At 40.6% G+C, this 18,721-nt stretch overlaps 2 protein-coding genes across 3 annotated transcripts; one reads left to right on the top strand and one right to left on the bottom strand.

Moving 5' to 3' along the window:
• Positions 1 to 1,837: 1,837 nt before the first annotated feature.
• LOC112880639 (peptide-N(4)-(N-acetyl-beta-glucosaminyl)asparagine amidase) lies at positions 1,838 to 9,767 on the top strand. 2 transcript variants are annotated; one of them, XM_025945365.1, is made up of 17 exons: positions 1,838 to 2,089; positions 2,202 to 2,384; positions 2,998 to 3,099; positions 3,190 to 3,276; positions 3,516 to 3,598; positions 4,745 to 4,858; positions 5,283 to 5,337; positions 5,442 to 5,528; positions 6,173 to 6,228; positions 6,315 to 6,374; positions 6,480 to 6,567; positions 6,694 to 7,431; positions 7,513 to 7,573; positions 8,402 to 8,504; positions 9,232 to 9,363; positions 9,457 to 9,574; positions 9,629 to 9,754. In XM_025945365.1, exons 1-16 carry the CDS (start codon positions 1,922 to 1,924, stop codon positions 9,539 to 9,541), a joined length of 2,202 nt encoding a protein of 733 aa, XP_025801150.1. In that variant the 5' UTR covers positions 1,838 to 1,921; the 3' UTR covers positions 9,542 to 9,574; positions 9,629 to 9,754. The 2 variants fall into 2 exon arrangements, with proteins under 2 accessions (XP_025801150.1, XP_025801149.1); XM_025945364.1 differs by having other exon boundaries at positions 9,457 to 9,767.
• A 3,769-nt stretch (positions 9,768 to 13,536) lies between these two features.
• On the bottom strand, positions 13,537 to 15,139 carry LOC112882081 (transcription factor MYB83-like). Its single transcript, XM_025947060.1, has 3 exons — positions 14,932 to 15,139; positions 14,709 to 14,838; positions 13,537 to 14,601 (listed from the first exon to the last, which is right to left on the bottom strand). Exons 1-3 carry the CDS (start codon positions 15,059 to 15,061, stop codon positions 13,734 to 13,736), a joined length of 1,128 nt encoding a protein of 375 aa, XP_025802845.1. The 5' UTR covers positions 15,062 to 15,139; the 3' UTR covers positions 13,537 to 13,733.
• Positions 15,140 to 18,721: the final 3,582 nt, after the last annotated feature.

Raw genomic sequence — 18,721 nt, 5'->3', positions numbered from 1 at the left:
CAGAGATTTTTCAATTCTAATTTGCTCGATGATTTAGAGATCTCGGCCCATAACCGTCAATGCTAGGGGATATGAGAATATAGAGACTTATCTCAATAATATGGTACCACTTATATATTAATTGTTGGTTAAGTATATTAAAAAATTAAAAAATGTATAACATAGCTCCACGATTTGTTTTTTACTGAAGCATCAAACGGCGCAACCCGCCCCATTCTCTGTGGTAAGTGAAGTTCTTAGAACTAAAATTTAAGGATATCTTTTATTTGGTATTGCTTGATGGGGAGATTGAGGATATGATCATGAATATGAATGTACTAGTAATAGGACTACACAAATGATAATATTAGACTATTAGAACATACAATGAAAGTACTTAAATATTAGGTTTAGATATGATTTTTTCTGTCACTTCATTTTGCATGAAGTGTTTATAAAAAAGATGAATGCTTTAAGTAGCTAATGTGCTTAAGGTGCATTAACAAAGTAGTTAAAATTATTGAAGCGATGCTTTGCAAGTTTATACCTAAGCAAGAGGGTGTACTAGAGAAGCATCCGTGTCAATAATTATAATATATTTATCAGTCTTGTTATATCTTAGAGAAAAAAAGTTTTAACCCTCTATCAAATTTTAGTGCTTAAATAACTTAGATTCGCTTATGCGCACGTATTGTATGCATCATTAGCGTGGATGATTTGAACCATATTGAAACTTTGAAGATGTTACACGTTGAATCCCCCCTAACTAGTGTAAATATGAAATCGTTGAGTCTAAATCATATCAAAATTATGTATAATCTAAGATAATGACATACAAATAGATCAGTCATGCAAATAGATCATAAATCCAAACTAGAGAATAAGGAAGACATGGGAGGGCACCTTCCAAGAAAAAAAAGATAAAATCCTACTCTAAGTGCATCAACAAATCAATATGGTAGAAAAACAGTCAACGATGACAACTACTAGAAGGATGGAAGCATAGCAATTAACACCAAGATTGTGACAAAGCAGGAGACTACGACAACAAATATGCAATTCTATAGTAGCAGCCTACAGTGATCCACATAAACTTTTTAACTGGCAAATTAATGATATACACTATATTGTAATATAAACTTATACGGTAGACAACCTAAGTTATTAACTACTTACACTTGTATATACGTCTTGAAAAAGTTGTTCACATTTTAATCTTTTTTGAGGGAATCCACATTTTAATCTAGCGCTAGTGTTATAGTTTTTTTTGTGCTATTATTTATTCCCTTCAAAATCCAGTTCATATTTTGTGGTTGATAAAAAGGCTAAGAAGATTTAGATGGATAAAGATAAGAAGCCATGATCGTAGATATATCACATATGGATTATGTATTGATGGATTGAATATGAGAAAGATGTGTGTTATTTTAGAAATGCAAGATGGAAGATAAAACATACATAGGTCAAGATGAAATCATATAACTTTTTCTAAAAAATATGATGACTATTAATTACATTATGTCCCCAGCTTACAGAGACCTCCTATGCAAGCAATATAAATAAATTTATAGTTGCAAAGAAGTCCTAATTCCATATAAATATCTTATGTTTCGAAACAACATAGGCAGAGTTATGTGCTTTATATTAACTTTGATGAAACAATCAAAGGATTAAACTTTGTACTCGTGTAACAAAGTTGTGTTTGTACTTTGTAGGACTCCGATCGTCTCAAGCCAAGTCGGTCAACCCTAGTCTGCTAGTACAGCGATGCAGATAAGTGCTACGAGTACCATGCTTAGCTGGCTTTGCGTCCCCACAGCTCCGAACTCCATCCCCCATTTCAGAGCAGGTCCCACCTGTCACGCGCGCGGCGCGCATCCTTTCATACGGGTGGACTCCGCAGCAGAGGTCCGCGCGGAGCCAGGGACAGGCGGACAGCGCGATGGTGGCTCGCCGGTTCGTGGTCCGGCAGGGGCCCGCCGCCGGTGGCTCCGGCAAGGGGGAGGCGGAGGCGGAGGAGCACGAGGTGGAGTACGACACGGACCATGGCATCGACGTCCTCCGCTTCCAGATCTTCTCCCTCACCTCCGTCCCGCCCGACCTCCAGAAGGTTCGCCCTCGTTCCCCCGAATCTCAGTTCCCACCTTCACCCACCGCGTGACCGCGATCCGGCCGCCGCTGCTCCGCTCTCTTCTATCTTCTGATGCGGTGCGCACGTGCAGATCGTGGTGGAGGTGGATGGGTCCGTGGTGGACGACGGCACCGACCTGGAGTCCCTCTCCGAGCGCCTGCGCGTCGTGGCCATCGGCGAGGATGAGGGGGAGGATGCCGCGGCTGCGGATGCGGCTGTGGAGGCCTCCAGGGCGCAGGAGAAGTCCGACGAGGAGCTCGCGAGGATGCTTCAGGTTCGTCATCGTTAGTATCCCTGATCGCTGCTTTGCTTTGGTTTTGGACTTTTGGTGGCTTGATTGCAACACGCATTGTACAGCGATGTCGGCAGTTGGTGGCAGGTTCACTTCTGTTAGATGATTGGTCGGGGTTTGGAGGACGTGTCATGGAATTGGGTGTGTTTCAACTAGAAACGACCTGCAATTGCCTTGCACTCTGGTTTGGATGGCACGGCTATTAATGTAGAGCGCTCTAATCATGGTTTGTAGTTGCGACACTTGGTGCTTTTGTCCGACCAGGGAGTGAGGTGGATTTAAGTCATTAGACACAGATATATTCTGTGATACATGGACATTTCACTTCATTCCATCACTTCTTGGGTAGTTCTTGAACCTTTGTGCTTTTAGTTGGGTGTGTTTCAACTAGAAACAACATGTAATTCTGTTGCACTCTGGTTTGGATATAGCTATTCATTACATCTACAATAGGTTCACATGTTTAAACTCCATAGATTTATTTGGTTGCTGGTTTAAGCACAACTTCTTCCAGGGAAAAAGAAAAGAATAACCCCAAATAAACAGCTATTGTCATTGCTACCAGAACTATGCTTACTTCTTGGAATTTTTCTAGGAGGAAGAAGAGGCACTTCTCCTACAACAGTACAGTGTTCGAAATGATGGTGGAGAGGTTTTTAGACAAAGGGTTGAGCCTTACATGAACCGGGTTCTGATGGTATGGAATTAGAATGCATTTCATTTACAAAGTTTTGCCTTGTGTTATGGGTTTTCTATATCTGGTGCTTGAATATATATTTGGATGCAGTATGAAGATCCAGTGCGGCAAGAGGCAGCACGGAAGACGGTTCCAATACATGAGCTTGAGGAGAAGGCATTAGTTTCACTTGCCAAGGTTCTCCCTCCCTCCCTCTAAACTTGACTATGGTCCTTTTTTTCTAAATTACTAGTAAAGTTTCCTTTGGTACAAGTTTGACTCCAAGGAAAACTGTATTTTATGATTCTCTTATTGATTTTACCACTATGGCTTTATTTAGATTTTTTTGACAAAAATATGGATTACAAATTGCTTATTGCATTCCATGTTTGAAGAGATGGATGGTTGGAAATTCTTATGTAAGATTCTTTTAGTAGGAAGGGAATTTCCATCCTTCGAAAGCTGAAGAGAATCATGCCTTTCTGCTGCAATTGCTTTTCTGGTTTAAGCAATCATTCAGGTCACTGAAACACTTTCATGCCTTCTTTCTCAGTCATTACTTTGGCAAATGTTTGAGCATGTGTGCGTGTCTAATATCACCCATATTTCTGTAAATCTATACTTCTACCTAACCATATTTTGAGGAATAAGTCCATTTTGCATTCCTTGCTCACATCCCTTAGCTATCAAAATCAATGCAAATAACTGCCTGGGCTCAATCACCCTGGCTTTAGGTAATTGTGGTATCTCAGTTTGAAAAGATGTTCAGTCATCTGTGGTAATATGGAAAATGAAAAAGGTTACCTTGCCCATTCTCTTTCCACCCGTCCTTTTCTTTTGCACGCGCGCAACCACGCTTTTCAGCCAGCGAAGTTGTCTTTATCCATGCTTTGATTGTGCTCACTGGTCACCTACCGTCCACATCTGTGCCACATGTCTGCTGCGTCTCGCTCTCAGCAGGCCAGCATGGCATTGCACTGATCGTTAGCAGCTATTAGACATGCACACCACCCCTCACTGGCAAACAGCTCATGCAGACACAGGCCAGATGACATAAAAATTGTGAGGAGGTTGGCTAAGACAGTTGAGTAGTGGGGGTTGCAACGGTACAGATGCTGAAAAGGGCTTTTCAAATTATTATTGGCATTACTTGAATCAACAAATTCGAATCAGTAGTGTCAATACATGAGTATAATCAGCATTACTTACTAGTTTTAGACTAATATTGAATATTTCAATAGCTGAGGGTGGTAGGATGGATCTACTCATTTATTATGTAAACTAAACATGTGATCATCTACTGTGACTGTGAAACATCAGTTTTAATCTTTATTTGGAATAATACTGCCTCTGTTAACATTAAAAGCCACACCTAGAGAAACAAAGAAGAGTATGAGTGACCAATTACATGCTTAGAACAAATGATTCTGGTAATACTTACACCATGGGACATAAAACTGATGACTGACTCTATTCTTTTTGTCAATTTATTGATTTGAGTAATACTAATTTGCCATAATAACTTTGACCCTATTACGGTGTTACCTGTAATGTTTTTTACTTAAAACATTTGCATACGTTTACTATGCTCAATTCGCAGTCTGTATATATGATAGAACAGTCAAAAGTGGCGCTCACATCTTTCGAGTGATGTTTGTTTTTGCAGATGGGTTAATGCAGCACCTTGTGACAGCTGTGGCCGTGAGACCTCCAATGTTGGAATGGGCAACCCACTGCCCTCAGAAATCGAATTTGGTGCTTCGCGTGTTGAGCTATATAGGTAGCTGTCAGTACAATGTTTTCTATTTGTCTTGCATCTCATGTAATTAATTTTGGAAGTCTGATCTCATTTCATGATTTACCTGAAGCCTAGCTAGCAGTTACATATTTGATGTTGTTTGTAATAATATTGTAAGATTCACAATATGAATTGGAACCCTTGCAACATTGTGAATAAATGCCGAACTAAATCAATTAGTGATACAATAGGTGTTGTGCATGTGCTGCCTGGTTTCTTACACCTATGCCAATGATAAATCTGATGAATTTATTCCCCTTTTGTCCTTGTGCTCTGGGGAAATTTAACTTAAAATACAGGTAGCAGATGTACCATTATCCCTCATAATTAAATCGCTGCTCCCATGTATCGATGTTTGGCCGATTTCTTTGCTTCATATGCGTATACTGACATATGCTATCTGTAGGTGTAACCATTGTTCTAGTATCACCCGGTTCCCAAGGTACAACGATCCGCATAAGGTATGAGTTACATGTCCTATGATTCAATTGGGTGTTTACCTTTGAATATATCCCACCAAAATGAAAATTGATAATCAAGTTGTATGTTCTTCTTGCCTTGGAAGCTTCTACAAACTAGGAGGGGTCGTTGTGGAGAATGGGCCAATTGCTTCACATTCTACTGTCGAGCTTTTGGATACGAAGCTCGTTTGGTTAGTTCAATAATGCTTATGAATTCACTGCAACTAAAATGATGATTTTGGCTGACTTCATTTTTTTGTTCATTCCTTTCCCAGCCCTATTCAAATTTAAAGAATCTGTTGACCTAATTCAGATTTCTTGCCTAGTCTAGACATGTTATGGTAAGTTGCTAGGATATCTTTTCAAAGCTGCGCTAAAAATGACAACCAAGAGGTTTAATTTGTTTTGAGCATAGTCTGTTAGCATGCAGATGCTCTTATGTGAATATTGTTGAAATAGAGGACGCTTAAGTATTGAACGCTCCATATGACTTTAGTGATTTGTGTATTCTGATGAAGGGGTTCCAGGTTCTGTTCTTGCTATTCCTGTGTCCCTATCATATGGTGTTCATAATTGTGGCCTTGTGGGGGAACTCCCTCAGAGGTTTGAATCCAAAAGGAAAATGCTGCCCCCAAAAGCAGTTCAGTTACTTTCTCTAATTGAACTTTGTAGTCTATATTGTGGCTGGTCACTTGTTAGTAGGCCCAAATTTATGTGGTTCACTGGTTATTTGTCCTTGAACTTGTTTACTCCAGTAAAATACGCGAAGATGAAGCAATGCGTTTTTCCTCCTAGTATAATAGATTTGTCTGCCTTACCTATGTATAATTTACAGATCCTGGATTTCACTGATCATGTGTGGACGGAATGTTTTTCAAACTTGTACGGGAGGTCAGTTGAACATTCCCACTGCTTCTAAGTTTGAATTCGGTATTTTCGTACCCTTATTCTTAATGCCATTGTTCTAAAATGTCTAGATGGATGCACCTAGATCCATGTGAAGGAGTCTATGATAATCCCCTACTGTATGAGAAAGGGTAAAAATTTGGTCCTACCAACTGGTTTGTGCATATTGCATTGCCCTACCTGATGTTTTTGCAAATTCTGTGCGTTTGTTCTTGCTGTATGGCATTTTCTTGTAGGTGGAACAAGAAGTTAGATTATGTTATTGCGATTTCGAAAGATGGAGTACGTGATGTTACAAAACGCTACACCAGAAAGTTGCATGAGGTAGGATTTTTTTGCTGGTTATGATCTGTGTTCAGCATGGTTGGCGGCCTCTTGTTTTTAACTGGGTTACCTTTATTTTTAGGTTAAAGTTGTTTGACTTTATGTATCCCATATCTTCCCCTGCAGGTTCTCTCTAGGCGAACAATTACCTCAGAAGAAACCATTTCAGCTGTTCTGTCATCCATAACAAGGAAGTATCGCACTGGATTGTCAACTGGTGCTCTCTCAGTCATAGAAAACCGTGACAAGGAAGAGTCTGAGGAACTTAGCAAAGCTGCTTATCTTGAAGTTGAAACAACTTTATCCTTACCTGGAAGGCTAAGTGGTTCTGTGGAATGGAGAAAAGCAAGGTCAGAGTTGGGCCAAGCAGATTCACTTAGTTGTTCATCCTGCCCGGTTCGGAAATGTGTTGATGCTCATGTTTCAAATTTATATGATGCTCTGTCTGCTCTTCTTTCACATTTTTGTGATGGAAAGGTCCCTAAAGAAAGAATTATTGAAGTTTTTCATGCATTGAAGACTTTGATGCTAAATCTTAAAGATGCTAACTTTAAGAGTAGAAGAGCTGCATTAGACAAGAAAACACAGCAGCTATTTGAGGAGATATGTTCTTTCATTGAAAGACTGTTTGCTGCTGTTTCACTGAAAGCAGAATTGGGTACTGATGGGCACCAATCTGTGACTGTGGTTGGAAATCCAATAAACTCATCATTAGCATTACCGGTAGCGTTGGATGCAGTTGACGAGATATTGAGTAATTATAAGAATAATATATTTTGCACAGAAGGTAACCAATTCCCAAGAGGGAACAGACTAAGCTCAGGTTCAGTCCTTGCAAGCAGGGAACAGCTCCCGATCGGAATTGTATGTGATGGCGAACTTGTGCATTTTTAGTACCCATTCATCAAGGTTTGCCCTACATAAGTGTGTTTGAAATTGTTTCAGGCAACAGCAGCATTTGATGGTATTCATTCATCAAAATGGGAAGAGCCTGATGGAGCTAAAGGTAATCTGGTTGCACTGTATACTAACACCATGTTTTATTCATACTTTATTTTCTTATTCATAGTTTATTTTGTTCAAATGAAGCTACCCAGATTGACACCCCCTAGTGCAGCCATCCCTTTTTCTTAAGTTCTCTTCTGCACTACTGTGTCAGCTGCCATGCACTCATCGATTAATTGGATATCATTTAACCCTGAGTATTTTTTAATTTATATAAATATAGGTAATACTGCTGTAAACTTGAATATATCTGAATTTTTGAGCTCTGAATAGATAGTTTCACATTTTTGGTACCATTCCAATTTGGTCGAACAACAACAATACTGGCGCGGGCACACATGGTCCAGTGCATAGGTTGATTCCTTTTTAATAGTAACTGTGAAGAAGTTTGCAGTTTGCCTAACATTTTCTTTTACTTCCTATTGTCTCCTTGATGGTTAATCCATTTTTCATTCGCTAGATTAGAATTTTTCTCAAACACTCACTAGATTTGAACTTGAATTTGGATGGTTCAGTTGGGAACTTAATTGAGTTAGTATTTATTTTTTAAATTGCTGCAGAATTTATTTGTTGACACGTCTTAATTCAAAGATGTGAGATGCTAGACCTTTTCTGCTCCCTGCAGCATATCTGCATTTGGCATCCATCTTGAAATTTTCACACTGGATGCTATGTGTCAACTTTTTCAGTAATGTCTGGTCAACTGTTGTTCTACTGGTGTTTTCAGATCTTTCATCTTGTGGCAAAGATGTTATTTGAAGTGCTTCACGTACATGCAAATGTAGAATATTAGTTATTTGCTGTATAGGCTAACAAAAGAGTTATGCAGGTTGTTGGCTGATTTATAAAATGCCTGATGGCCAAACTTGTGAGTTGGACTCATATGATTTGATGTCAGCTAATGATTCTCCAGAGAGGGATCCAATGGACTGGTAAAGTAACTACACTATCCACAATGTTGCACTTCTTTCTTGCACCTAGCAGAATTCAGCATATATTAATTGATATTGTACTGGTATTTATTATTTCGTCCAGTATCTTGGTGTCAACTTCAAGTTGAGATCACTTGCTAGTCTTATTATGTCCTAATCTATGTGGCATTGTATTGTGTGTACTATTTGTCCACACATAAAGTAAATCACAATGTTGTTCCTTCTTTTCATGGTAGTAGTGGTTTACTGGGTTGCATAATGATTTTATGAAGCCACCCATTGTGTCTAACAGAATCCTAGTACGATCCATCTTTAGGCTAGAAAAAAATAGCTTACGAGATAAAAAAATTGAACTTGTATGAAAAGCCTCACTTAAATCTAAATGAGCTCATTGTGCTTTGTTTATGTTTCATTTGGTGAGTGGTTGGCCCTTGTTAGCTTACAAATCTCTTGGTTAACATTGTAGCTGTTAGACTCGCTACAATCAGAATGTAGCCTCTGCTGTAACATTTTCATTAACTCAAAGAGTAGTCCCATAACATTTTCCTTAACTCAATGACTAGGCTGTCTTTTTTTTTGTTACTACTGTAGACAATATAACTTTGCTGACAAGATCATTAGTTTGAGAGTTATAGGAAAACCATGTTTCTAGCTAGAAGTAGTGGGCAACATTTTTTAATCGAAGTTACTGGTCGATGTACTTGCAACTCACAAGCATATGTCACAGGGTTCTCGAAGGGAGCGTAGATGGAGGCTCCACTTGGAATACAATCGACACTCGTAGTTCTGAAATGTTTGAGACCCGTTTCTTCCGTAAAACATTTACTGTGGATAAGAGATGTAAAGCAAACGCTTTCCGGTAGGTTTTATATTACTGGCTGATGCCACACTCTGTGAAGTAATTAGTATCTCTCCTGTTTGACTGAACTCTTTTTTTTTTTTCCATTGCCAGGTTTAGGTTTCTGTGCGTAAGAGAATCTCATTCCAATCCAAGGTTTCAGATAGGATCCATTGATCTCTACGGGAGAACCATGTGAACTTTCCCGGAGTTGTAAAGAGCTGAGCAAGTGGTATTCATAGCTTTCTAAAACTCTTGATTTCTTGAGCCTGTGCAGCATAAAGGCGTATCATAAGATTGTGAAGTTTGCTTTTATTCTGGAAGTAGCCTTCCCTTGAATGGTACAATGATCGGGGATTGATTGAGTAATTAAGGACATGAATACACGATAATCTATTCTGGTGTTATTCAATGCGTTTTGAAAATATGAGCGTACGCCCAGGACTTCCTCACCCGGATCACCAACCTTGTTTTCATTGCAACTCAAAGTCAACCCATTATTTTCGTGATGACCATGTAGAACAGATACAGCAATAGAGATCAGGAACTGAGAGCAGCAAGATGCTCTCCAGTCTCCATCACTACAACGATTTGAAGACCTCTAAAAGATGGTGCTCAAGGAACATTAATGTTGTTTTTTGGCTACATCAGCTGATTACTCTGAACGGCTTAGCTGTTTACCACATACTTGTAGAAACCAGCACTAGAACAAAGGAACTAAAACACCTGAAAATGTACTATCGATTAGCGACAGTGTTTCCAGGCCCTGATGCGTACACTAGTACACATCGTTTTTCACAAGAGGCGACGAGTCTTTGTATTATTGGTTCCTCTTATTTATCATCTATACTGCAGTTCAGTTTTTTTCTTATAAGCAGCAGGGAAACTGTGATTCTTTTTAGGACAAAGCACTTAGCATCTAGTATCCTCTTGTTCTTCCTCCAAAGTGGCGTGGCTTGAGTTAATACCGTACCGTGTTGCTTGAAACACAAAACAAGCTAGAACGGGTCAGGAGATCCTGATGGTTGGTTTGACTTCACGTGGTTTTCCTGAGCGAGGATAAACGGATCGGACGATCCCTGACCTGGTACAGCAGAGAGTTACGCCACACCATGCGAATCGATCAGAGTTCATTTATGCAAGACACGAGCAGTGAAAAACCGTCGGTGGAGCGTGCATGCAACGCCATCATCTTTGTTTTTACACCTATATACCACACACATCACAACCTTGTAGTTATTAATTAGGTCAAGGGAGCACATAGTTTTTCGCAGCCGGTCGGTAATTAACGACGATCAGCTGCTTCACTTCAAGGCTGTTAAGCTGTCCCAGTTAGTTGGGCTCTACAAGTCACTGAAGAACATTTGAGAGGCACACAAGAAAAAAAATGAGACTGATAAAAAGTTTTCACATCTGCATGGATGGCTACCTCATGCGCTAGCTGCTCTTGTGGACACTAACACTTTGATGGAGATATCCCAACTTGCACGGATCGAGAGCAGTAGTGCTGGGCAATGCTCTTCGAAACGTGGTGGTTATTCACTTATTTGTATCATGCCGTTGCTTTCGTATCCAATCATGGCGAGGCTTCCAATTTGTAGCTTAAGCGAATAATGAGCTATCCGCATGTATGGAACAAAGCTTACCTAAAAGGCTAAAAGGAGAGGAGAATTATATATGTAGCTGCAGGTTGACGTGTACGGCTGGGTTTATGTAGTTTGTGCCTTCTCCATCAGCTGCTGGCTGCCGCCTATTGCTGGAGGTTTCTTGCGGCTCCCTGTGGTTACAGCCGTGGCGTGTGGTTTCCGGGTTGTTTCTTCTTGCACTGTTCTCCGATGCTCCTCTCCGTGCTTCCTTGTGAGCTATGGTTAAATTGAAATGTTACGTACATCCTGATTTTTTTAATTTTTTTTTGTTGCCTAAAAGGTGCTCCATCAACTTAACTTCGCAAAATGGTTTTTACATACCTTTTCAACCAGGATGTATAAGTGAGGAAGAGTGGAACTTTGTGAACTACAAAATTCAGGACTTTAGGTTCTGAAAACCATTTCCTCAGCAGCAAGTGCCTCCGTTGATGTTGGTTTATTCTTGCCCTTGGGTATGTTGCAACTGACTGCATTAATCGGACTACATCCCAATATTTGATTGGAACAACGAGATAAGGAGGGGTGCTAAGTCACATGCTAACGAATTAATGGTATATAACGAGTTCATTTATTTTTTGGGCTTGTCCTGCATGTTAGTAAATAAATGGTACCACCTTTTTTTTAAAAAAGGAACATGACAAGACAATTTCCGGTGAAGAGTTTCAATTCACGGTTTCCAATAGTGCCACGTCATCTAAGGAGATTTGGTTTGATGAATGAAACAACTCCTCCAATGCATAGTTTCATTTTCGCGGCTTCATAGGCGAGTCATAGCATTTAAGTTTTGCATTGTGTTATGAAACAATTTGGTCACAATAGGGTTTTATTTCAATTTCCAATGCATATGATAAAATAATTTGGTCACAGCGAGGACATACCCATTCTCTCTTCATAAATATCTTGCCATGTCATCAGTTTAGCCTATGTGGCACCTCATTTAGGAGATTGAAACTCTGGTAAAACTGCCACAGGAAATGGCCTAAGGAAACAATTTACTGTCCATTATAAACAGCTAACATTTGCACGATACTTTAATTCAATGCAACATCATCTTTAAACAATTTGTATGAGTCGTCCATTTTTTGTCTACGACCTACTGCTTTTTATGGCCCTGCTGGGTGAAAAACACACACTCTATTTTATCATCTTTTTGCAAAATAGATCAGTAGTTGGGAACTTCGGATACAAACTGGAATTGAAGCAATCCAAGAATGGGATATACATATACCAAGTTACCATCCAATATACGATCAATTCGTCTGCCTAACTGAATTGTTCTTGTATATGAAACTCGGGATCAAGTTGCTAGCTATTTGTCTTGGATGTGCACAACAATACACTTTTCTATATATACATTGATAAATTTAGATTGTGTGTGATGCATACATATTAATATTACACTTTCGCATTGCATTCTGTTTCTCTGAAAACATAAGCAACGTGGCTATATATATATATATATATTCACATATAATTATGCTTTACATAAGAAATATATATCGAAATCCTAGATTAATGAATGTAAATATCCTTTAACAGGCACAACTTATATGATATCCTGAATGCAATACTATTTTATGTGTCATTCACATTTTCTTTTGAAAGAATCATCTTTTATATAATGTATGGAATATCTTGATGATCGGCAAACCAAACATAGTTTGATCATAAAATATTTCCTTTTAACTTTTATATTAGTTCACATTCTAGTATGGAACCATCTTATAGTTTCAACTATTCTTTATTTTATTTTAAAAATTACCACCTCCACTTACAAAAACACCGCAATTGTTTACTACAGTTTCTTATATCTAACTCTTTCATAAAAATAGGATACGTTCAAGAATGCATGAAAAATGATGCTTACCATCCATGAAAAATAGAAATGATCAGCATGCAATTCTCTCTTTTAATGCGACCCTTTTATCACCATACCACAATATGCATAACCAGATGGATAAACTGGAGATCTTGTAATAAAATATGACTTGGGTGACCTTCTATTTCCATGTGCACGTGAGCTTGAGGACCTTGTTTCGTGTGCATTCGTTGCGTGGTTGTCCACCAATTTCCAGGATAAACGGAGATGAAATGTTAATTAATTTATATGCAATGCAGTGTTTCTTGTGTGCAAATGTATGCATATCCTTTGCAAGATAGAAATAAAATGTCTACACTTTTGGATGTTGTGCATACATGGGACAAAAGGTGTTAATGCAAGCATATGCAAGGTGCATTGTTTGTTGGAGATAAAAACTTGTGCGCCTCTGCATTAATTGACAAAATTCAACAACTTTCCTTGCACTAAAAGGCTGAAACGTATGTGCTGCTGCCAATTGGTAACTGACTCCTTGTTCCTCTTGCATGAGTTGACTGCAGTGCAAGAAAAGACTGCAGAAAGATAAGGATCGGCGTGCGTGCTCAGAAATGTGATTTCTGCTGCAATTCATCATCTCAGTTTGCTTGCTGAGATAAAATTTCAGATGAATTAATCAAGAGGGAGCTAGAACACGCGAAGAAGAAGATATCGCCAAATGGTTGCAAGTAATCAAGATGAATTTTCAGATAAACTTTATTTGAAATCTGAATTAGATCGAGTTCGTCACTCAGCTCAGCATGCATTTCTTGCTTGAAAAGGACGATCTGAATCAAGAACCCAGGAAACCGAACATCAAATAGGAAAGAAGGCATCGAATTAAAAGCATGGAAGACAGCAACTACTTAGGGGTGAGGACGATAGTGAGCTTAGCAGTCCCATTGCAGCTGCTCCATGGCGTTGCCGGCGCCGCCCCCGCCTCCGCAGAACAACCCGCACGACTCCATCAGCTCCAGATCGAACGCCGTTGCGCCGGCGCCGCCGTACACCGAGGAGACGTCCATCATGTCCATGCCCTTATCAGCAGCTGCACCACCACCGTTCAGCATCGTCGGCCGGCCGACCACTTCCCCCTGCACCAGCCCCTGTGGTGGCAGCGGCAGCGACGACTGCTGCTGGCCCACCTCTGTCCCTGCACACATACCCAACTCGACGGCGGTGGTCCACATTCCTGCCGTCACGTCCACGAAGGCGGCACCCATGCCTTGGCTAAAGCCGTTGCCATTAGGCATGCCGCCGACGTGATCCATGGAGGACGACGACGAGGAGCCGTTCATGAAGTCCATGGAGGTCTGGAGACCTGCGGCATTCTGATCCCTGAAGCTCATCAGCACACCACAGCCGTTGTCGGGGTAGGGGTATCCCGGAATCGCCGCGGCCGCCGCCTGGTCATGCCCCATGAGCATGCCGGCCGAGTTAGGGACGTCGTACATTGCCGGCGCCATCTCCGGCGGCGGCGGGGCTGCGACGGTGTCGTAGGCGGCCTTGGTCGGGGAGCTGATGGTGAACGGCGTGGTTGCTCCGCCGTTGGCGGTGGCGCCATTGGAGTGGAACTGGGCAGGATTGCTAGGGTTTGCCCCGTTGCCGTGGAGGAGAGACGACCTGGAGGCCGGCAGGAGGTTGTGAGTCTTGGGGTCCAGGCCCTGCGCGATGAGCTTCTTCTTGATGCACGAGTTCCAGAAGTTCTTGACCTCGTTGTCCGTGCGCCCGGGCAGGTGCTTCGCGATCTGGGCCCACCTGCGAGCATGCGCGCAGAGACCAGCAGCCATGGCGGCCGCGGATGAGTTCCATGCACCAACCAGTTCACCGGGAGACAAGAGATAAGACGGCGAGCGTGCCCGTACCGGTTGCCGAGGATGCGATGGGCGTCGATGATGGTGCGCTCCTCCTGCTCGGAGAAGGTGCCGCGCTTGAGGTCCGGCCGGAGGTAGTTGATCCACCGGAGCCGGCAGCTCTTGCCGCACCGCTGCAGCCCTGGTCGACTCGGCAAGAACACGACGCGCATCAGGATTCAGGAGGACATGAGCAAATCCAATTCCTCCCATGGATCAGCAAGACGGACCGTACCGGCGTGCTTGGGGACGGCGCTCCAGCAGCTGTGGCCGTGGGCGGTGATGTACTTGACCAGCTTCTCGTCCTCCTCCGGCGACCACAGCCCGCGCTTCACCTTCTGCTTGCTGCAGCAGTGGTGCCCCATGGCCGCCCGACCGCTCCCCTCCCCTCTCTCCTCTCTCCCTAGCACGCAGTTTCCTCTTCTCTCTCTACCTCCTCGATCTCCTCCCCCAACAGTGTATGTAAAGGCTGAAGCACACGCACAACAGCACGTCCCTTTAGCTGGTGAATTGACCTTTATGCATCTCCATGTGTGGGAGAAGGAAACACCAAATAAAGTCGTGTGATCTCTCCCAAAAGGGTACGTACTTAATTGGAATTAGGAAACTAAGCAAGCAGTAACTCCTCTAGCTCCTTTTGCCCCTGTGTGCGGCTATTTGCCATTTTTTTTCCTCCTCAAAATCTTTAATTGGACACGTGAGTCGCATACACAGATATATATATGCCTCCATAAAGCTGTGATTTTGTTTGGTTTTGTAAATATATAAAATACTAAAATTGAGGGGTCAAAGTTGAGACTTGGAGATTGATTGTGTCGATGCCTAGTGTACAGTTACAATGGCATTTATTTGTAACCGGGTGGAGGAAGTTGACGACCCTAGTGACATCTCGCTATTTAAGCTTGTTTTGTCTTCTCGCGATTCATTTCCGGTTCTACTGACAACCTAGCAAGCAAGAAAAATTCAGGGGCATATCATCAAATTAAATTGCATTGCCTCTCGCGGGGTCCTACTGACTACCTAGCTAGCGAACAAGAAAAGTTGGCATCATATATGATCAAATTAAATCGCTTGCATTGGCTTCTCAATATTCATTTTCGGTCCTTTCGAATACCTAACCAACAGAAACGTTGACATTATACATTCAAATTAAATCACCTGGCATCTTGCGATTAATTTCCGGTACTATTGACCACCTAGCGACTCGGCCTAGCCTAGGCAATCCTCTCAACAAATTAAAATCCATTTGAAGAACCAGCGAACAAGAAAACTGAAGCCTGAGAGACTTCTTGGAGCAACTTAGGAAATTCTATTGTGTTCGACTACCTTAGAATAATGCCTTTTATAGAAGAAAAAAAAACTCTGTTTTATTAAACACAATTTAGTAATAAAATGTGGGAGCTTGCCGTGCGATTTTTGGACTCAAGATTTTTTTTTGTTTGAACTTCTTTGTAAGTGGAAAATGATATTGGGTCTTAGTTAGACAGTTTAAAGCCTGAATTAAGACCATACATGTTCTGCCGCGAGAATTGGAGGAAGCGCGGATGATCGATGAAGTAGCTCGAATTAGCAGCTGGGTAGTATCATTGGTGTTGTTTGTACTCAAGAGCCAGCAGGGATCTTCCAATTCTTGGATCTTTGCTGCCCCTAGCTAGCTATAAGAGTACCAAACGGTCAGTGTTAATTGCATCTAGTAGCTAATCAGTTGCTAAAACTTGTGAGAGTCCAGTAGTCCGACCCATTGGGGAGGATGCGTTGCAGGGAAGCTGCCGGCCTGGACTCTTGAAGCACAAGAGACCACTAGATCACGGAAGCTTCTGCCGCTCAGGTGCTCATGATCACTGTCGGTGCCATACGTGCAACTGGGTCGTTGTTGCTGCAGGTGCTGCCGTTTCATGACAGTAACTGTCCTGTACGTTGACGAGGTTTTGCAATGTAATTCAAATCTGAACGTGTATGGCAGGCAGTATCGGATTTTTTCTCTGAAAGTTCGGAAATGATAGGTTCTACGTTTCAGTTTGAGTTGTGAGACATAGAGCCACGCAAAATTCAGAATTATCCCAGATATATTTTTAGTGCCTAAGACTGCCTGTTTCCGCCGCTGGTAAATAATATACCGTGCATAAAAGTCACTTAATTAAATTTTCAAACCAGGCTTTAATTCCTGGTTCCTCCATGGATCCTGGTCATCAAGTACGTGAAGGGCCGAATATATCTCTATATATGATTCATGCACCAAAAGAGAGCCAATCAGCGTAGCCACGTCACGGCCAATTCCCGACCGTGCGATCGGTCCGGATCTCGTGACTCACGGTCACTTTGCAAACAAACCCTCAATCTTTATAAAAATCAACCCCTAGTCCAGCTCCTCTCTCAGATAATTTTTCAAAAAAGCCCTCAACTTTTCTAAAAATCAACCGCAGTCCAACCTTCCAGGTTTAGAAAAATTTGCAAATAAAACCTTCCAGGCCGGATATATATATATATACTGATTCGTGTGAAATTCCTATAACTTTCTGCATACAGCAAGTCCTCTGGAGACCACCGAGTGCGGTGAAAAGGAAAGGAGAAGATAAAATTTCCAATAACTGGACCGTGTGGACGTCAGCAAATGCTCGTAGAGTAATCGACTCAGTAGTGAATCCGTGTCTATAAAGTTACATCCAGCATTCCTCGTATATGACTTGTAAGAAACGAAAAAGTTGTATGAGTGGGTGGCAACAACGGAGCAGGTGTCGAATGCTGCATTACATTGATCCGGTAATACTGATGCTTACCCGGTCAGACAACAATCTTGTCCAGCTTATGAATTTCTGTCACATTGACTTGGGTCTAATTTGATGGCTACATAACACATTGTTAATTTAGGTACCAGCTGCTATCAATGTAACTAAGGAAATCATAGGAGAAAGTAACAATCTTCGTTTTCTTTTCATCAAGAACTAGAAATAAAAGTGTTAGTTATGATGCATGAATTAGATTAGTGTTAGTGGTAGTTATGCAGATTATTACTCCTATTGGGCATATCCATCAGCATGCATGCTACTTTTATATACTAGCCTATCAACCTATGCTCCCACGCGGGCTAATTAGAATTAATATAAAAATAAAGTTTATAGTTAATAATTATAATTATCTATCTCACGCCCTCTTTTATCTATTAAATATTCTAACACATACTCTAAAATATATATTTATTATTATTTAGTTGCAATAGATTTCATTTTGTGTCACACCTCCATGTGTCTTTGATATATATTTAATTGAACCATTTGTTTGTGAATTGATATTCTTATCTCTTCCATCATACATGAATACATGATGACACATATCGTGGGCAGTATTTTTATATAAACAATAACATAAATGATATATTAATAATGATAGAAATAGTAATTTAGAATTTTATATTGGTGCACTTTAATATTTTGTTATAATTATATGATTTAGATTTAGATTTAGGGGTTACTTTAACTTTTAATAATAACATAATTGAATAATTTATATGCAAATTTAGAGGGCTATTTGTATTATTTTTTATAATGGCATAGGTGGATAATTTACACGAAGATTAGGGGGTTACTTTAGTCTATTTTTATTGACAGAGGTGGATAATTTATTAGAAAAGATAACAGATCCAATGACTATTATGATTAGAGTTGTCGGATGGATGGATAATTTATTTTTATCAAGTCACGCAAATTGTACCTTACTGTAACATTTTTCTAGATTCGTGGGGCAACATAAGCAAACCTATCATACTCTCTCAATTCCAAACTATAGGTTATTTGGGCTTTTCCAAAATACATAGTAAAAGCAATGTACCTAGGAAAATTAAAATGATCTATAATTTAGGACTTAGGGAATACTTCCACTAGTTTTCCTGAAAAAAATAAAGACGAACAACTGTTAATACTCCCACTCCTTCTGTATCCAAATATAGCTATGTTTAGGTTTGTTCCAACATTTCTAACTTTGACCGAAAATATTTATAAATAATTTAGTTAAAAAGAAAACTTACATAT

The sequence above is a fragment of the Panicum hallii genome, chromosome 2 (genome assembly GCF_002211085.1).
Source record: "Panicum hallii strain FIL2 chromosome 2, PHallii_v3.1, whole genome shotgun sequence".
Lineage (NCBI taxonomy): Eukaryota > Viridiplantae > Streptophyta > Magnoliopsida > Poales > Poaceae > Panicum > Panicum hallii.
Note: the sequence above shows the minus strand (reverse complement) of the source record. Positions and strands in the feature narration are given on the sequence as shown.